This window comes from Tupaia chinensis, unplaced genomic scaffold (genome assembly GCF_000334495.1).
Source record: "Tupaia chinensis unplaced genomic scaffold, TupChi_1.0 Scaffold143878_1, whole genome shotgun sequence".
NCBI lineage: Eukaryota > Metazoa > Chordata > Mammalia > Scandentia > Tupaiidae > Tupaia > Tupaia belangeri.
In genome coordinates, this window is record NW_006203729.1 from 72,847 (window position 1) to 78,233 (window position 5,387).

The following is a 5,387-nucleotide window of genomic DNA, read 5'->3' on the forward strand; positions in this document are numbered from 1 at the left end:
TCTCTCTCTCTCTCTCTCTCTCTCTGGCGAGCACATGCACCCTATAGCAAAAAATACCTCTCCAAAAAAAAAAAAAGACTTTTTTCCCTTAGCACCACCACAAAGTCTAAACACAAGATGAAGTGTGGACGCCTTTTGGATGTTGTAGTCAGACAAAGTACGCCCATCTTCCAGCTGCTTGACAAAAAATCAGTCTTTGCTGATCAGGAGGCATTCCTTTCTTAGCCTGGATTTTGGCTTTTACATTTTCTTTTGTATCCAACGGTTCACCCTCGAGGGTAATGATCTTCCCTGTAAGGCTTTTTATGAAAATTTGCATCTTGGTGGCAGTCCCACTATAGATGGTGGATCGGAAAGGAAGAGCACTGTGTCTATGATCAATTTTTCTAACTCCAAAAGAAAGTTATAGTATTTTGGGAACCAGCAGTTAGCGTAATGGCTAGGTCGCTGGACTCCCACGTAGTTGACCGCAGTTCACGTCCTGGACCCAGGCACGTGTGCGTGTGTGCCCAGCATCCCAAGAGGAGAATGGAGGAGAAGGGATTGCGGCGTGACCATCCCCCCTGGAAGGTGATTTCACGCTTTCTGTCTCTATGTCTCTCTCTGTCTGGCGAGTGCACGTGCCCTATAGCGAAAAAAACCTCTCCAAAAAAAAAAATTTATAGTATTTTATTAGGTGCACATTAAATATTTAAATTAATAAAGAGAATATGACATATAAGCCTCTTTATGACGTTGAATCTTAGTGATGGTATATCAGAGAAATTGTACATGTTTCCATTTGTTGAAACATGTTAGTTTTCAAAAGATTTTATGTCTGTATTTGTTTGCTGTGGTTGCTATAATAATTTACCACAAACTTAGTGGTTTAAAACAACAGGAATTTATTTTCTCACAGTACTAGAGGCCAGAAGTCTGAAATTAATTTCATTGAGCCAAAATCAAGGCTTAGGCCAAATCATGCTCCCTCCAAGCTCTAGGTAAGATTGTAACTTGCCTGTCTCAGAAGTATCTAGTGGCAGCCAGTATTCCTTTACTTGTGACCACATCACTCTAACATGTGTCTCTTCCTCTATGTTACCTGTTCCTCTTTTGTGTATATCAAATCTCTTCATGTCTCTCTTAGAAGAACATTTGTGATTGGCTTTAGAGTTCACAGAGATAATGCAGGAAAATCATCTCATGTCAAGATCCTTAATCACATCTGCAAACACCCTTTTTTCTTATAAGGAGATATTTGCAGTTTCTAGGAATTCAGATCTGATATCTTTGGGTGGTATTATTAGCCATCTGTAAGTCTTCTTGTAGATTTTGGGCATGTCATTTAAAATTTTTCGTTAGATATTTTGTATCTTTTTTGTTGTTACCTAAATGGCATCTTCTTTATCATATCTGCTAACTGGTTTATATTTGTATATTGATTTTTATATGTTGCTTTTATATGTTGCTTTTTGTTAGGGCGTGTGGACTTAAATCCTCTTACTTAATGTAGTAGCTTTGCAATGGATTCTTTGCATTTTTTTTCTTTTTGAGAGGTTTTTGCTATAGGGCGTGTGCACTCGCCAGACAGACAGAGAGAGACAGAGAGAAAGAAAGCGAGAAATCACCCTCCCCCCCCCGGGGGGATGGCCACGCCGCAATCCCTTCCCCTCCATTCTCCTCTCGGGATCTTGGGCACGCACGCACGCACACGTGCCCGGCGTGAGTTTAAGCCACTGGGTCCGGGACATAAACCACGGTTGACTACATGGGAGTCCAGCGACATAGCCATTACGCTAACTGCTGGTCCCCACTGTGGATTCTTTGCATTTTGTCTAGATTTATAATGATATCATCTGTATATAAAGATAGTTACATCTCTTTCTTCCCAAGTCTCATACCTCCAATTATCTTTGCTTATCTAAATGCTTTGACTAGTACCTCTAACAGGATGTTACATAGTAGTGGAGATATTTGGTCCTTTTCTTGTTCCTGTCTTAAAAGGAAAGCTTCTAGTATTTCCTACTAAATAAGATCCAAGACATATTGTTTTTGTTTTCGTTTTTTTACATTTTTGCCATAGGGCATGCCCACTTACTGGGGAGAAAGGGAGAAAGACTGTGAAAGGAAAAGTGAGAAGTCACCCTTCGGGGGACAGACATGTCTGGTATGTGTTTTTAATGTTTTATATTTCCCTATGTATTATTAGGGAAATTTATATATTTCAAAATGAAAAACGTTAAGCAATGTCCCTTATACAGAATAATGTCACATAATGCTTTGAAAGTTTTCAGATAATCTCTTTTCCCTTTCTCTTCTATTTTCCTCTCAGGATTTTGAGCATGCGCATACTTGTGCCTGGTGTGAGTTTTAAGCTGCTGGGTCCAGGACTCAAACCGTGGTCGCCTATGTGGGCGTCTAGCAACATAACCATTACACCATCACCTGGTCCTAAAACATCTTTTATTTTTTGGGGGGATAGAGGTTTTTCCTACAGTATATGTGCACTCACCAGAGAGACAGAGACAGAAAGTGAGAAATCACCCCCAAGGGATGGCCATGGTGCAATTCCTTCTCCTCCATTCTCTTCTCATGATTTTGAGCACACTTGTACAAGTTCCTGGCGTAAATTTTAAGCCACTGGGTCTAGGACTCAAACCACAGTCAACTATGTGGGAGTCCAGCAACATAACCATTTCATCATCTGCTGGTCCTATAACATCTTAATCTTAAAGTTAGCTAAATATTTAGAGAAATGAAGTAATTACCTAAAGGCAAACTGCCAGAATCAAAGATTTTATTTTCACTGCCCTAGGTTACGTATTCATTTTATTCAATATTTTTCTTCATGAAAACTCTAGATTCAGGTCAATGCATTTTATAAATATGTGTATACATAAATAAGTTAACTTCCTTTAAAAATGTGACTCATACACTTTGTATTCATTAGTTTAAAATAAAGGATAACAATCCCCTAATTCTACCAAAAGTAAATGTGATTATTAATGGTGTGCTATATAAAATGACTGGGGTGTGTGTGCATGTATGTGTATTTAGAGACTGAAACATAAATAGGTCAAAGTCCTCTTTATCAACCAGAACCAGTCCCATTCCTTCTCTTCAGAGGCCTCTACCCATAAGTTTAGCATTTTATCCATTTAAAAAAACTAATTCACAGACAAAAATTATGTGATTAAAAATAATTATTACAAGGACATTAACAAAACCTACCTTTTATATCTTTCTTTTTAACCCATTATCATAATGTGGATTGTGAAAGATACAAGGCTTTTTTCTAAGAATGACATAAAATACAAAGTCTGCTTTTAGGCTCTAGATCTCTAGACAGATCTAATATCTTTCCACTATCATATTGTCTCACTACACTGTTCTCATTTAGAAATTTAAAACATTTAGAAAGTTGCTTTTGATTTTGATAAAGCTTCTAATAGTTCTTTCCAAATTGTAACAGAATAGTTAAGGAAGAGAGGGAAAACATAAATAAAAAACAATTTTTGAGTATTATGTGTCTGTGGAAAAGTCAAATGAAAGTGCTTCTGAACAGAGAATAGTGAACAGAAAGTTTATTTAATTGCAAAGGGATGGTTCAGCTAGGGGCTATGCATTAGAGTTTAGTAAGAAGTGACTTACTTCCTTGAATTAAATCAATTCGTATTCATGATTATAGAAGGATGGATTCAAAATTACATATAATACAAAATCCTGGCCCTTAAAATTTTAAAAACCCTGACTCACAAGTAGGGGAGTTGAACAGGATTTTAGGATATCATATTTTATTTAATCTTTTTGGTATTTGACATGGAAAATGACAGGCTCTACCACAGATGCTGCAAAATACCAGAATAAACAGAATTACCATTTTGTTGTTAAGTATGAAGTATTGATAATTTAAACCAAGAACTAGCAAACTTCACATTTTTTTTTGTAAAGGGGGGGGTCATATAGTAAGTATTGCTAGATTTGCAGGCTATGTGGTCTCTGGTTCAACTGCTGTACTCTTGCAGCCAAAAGCTCTCTCAAACAATTCATAAACAAATGGGTAAGACTGGCTGGGTTCTAATTAAACTTTATTTACAAAGCCATTTGGGAAGCTATGACTCACAGATGTTTATTAGATCTTGTTGGGTTGATAGCAGAAGTATACAGATAGATATTTAATAACCGACTTTTAGGCGAGAGGAGGAAACCCTGATTTGCATCATTTGCCCATTTATATGGCATGTAAACCACCACAACTGATATCAAACTACTAACATGACATCACTGGACAAGGCAGTAGAAAGACACAGTAGCATACTGTTATATTGCATTTTCATCATACAGCTTCACTAAATACAGATAACCTCATGGGGAGAGGTAATAGTAAAATGAAATAAAATAATTAGGAATTGATGAGATTTTAATATTTATTACCTTAATTTTAGTGTAATTTATTTAATGGCAAATTTGGATCATTTGATTTTCTTTTTTTGGAGAGGTTTTTGCTATAGAGTGCATGCGCTAGCCAGAAAGACAGAGAGAGACAGAAAGTGAGAAATCACCCCCTTGGGGTGATGGCCATGCCACAATCCCTTCTCCTCCATTCTCCTCTCGAGATCTTGGGCACACATGCACATGCGCCTGGCATGACTGTAAAACACTAGGTCTGGGACTCAAACCGCAGTCGACTGCTTGGGAGTCCAGCCATTACGCCAACTGTTGGCCCCAGTAATTTGATTTTTAAAGATGTCTGTGTTTAAAACATGACTCACAGACTTTCTAAAATATTTAATCATTGGCTCTAGTAAGTCAGTATGAACCCGCTTCAGCACACCATTGTTTTGGAAGACATAATTATGAAATTTTGTTTAATAAGTTGCCTATTGAATCTGAAGTTACATGAAAGAATAAAAGCAAAAAAGATACAGAGAATTGTGTTAATACACAACTTTCTTACTAATCTTGCTTATCTGTTTTAATAAGAACTTGAAAAAATACCTTTGTTCATTAAAGTGAGAGTTGATTATGTGTCAAAGATGATTGCTTTGTTTCTTAGTTCATCTCAACTTTTAAATGACATCATATAAAATGAATTTAGGTCAATGTGTCAAATGTAATAATAAACTTATATGTATTTGATTTTTTCTTAAGGCATAACTGTGACACCCGACGAAGAACAAAACTTGAATCATTACATAGAAGTTTTACAGAACCTCATACTAAGTGTTCCTACTAGGGAGCCAGGCTATGTGAAAAACTTAAAGGCTCCAAAAAATGTTGATTCTGTAAGATCCAAGGTATCAAAATTTAAGGAGATAATTACTCAGGGAGATACTTCAACTGAGAATGATGTTTTAATCAATCCTATCAGTGAAGAAACTACAGCTTTCCATACTACAGGCTTAACA

At 36.6% G+C, this 5,387-nt stretch overlaps 1 protein-coding gene across 1 annotated transcript in view; it reads left to right on the plus strand.

Moving 5' to 3' along the window:
- SPESP1 (sperm equatorial segment protein 1) overlaps positions 1-5,387 on the plus strand; it is a 21,138-nt gene that overhangs the window by 14,915 nt on the left and 836 nt on the right. Inside the window, exon 2 of the mRNA XM_006165297.3 lies at positions 5,131-5,385. Within this exon, the coding sequence (XP_006165359.1) occupies positions 5,131-5,385 (255 nt within the window). The remainder of the gene's footprint in view (positions 1-5,130; positions 5,386-5,387) is intronic.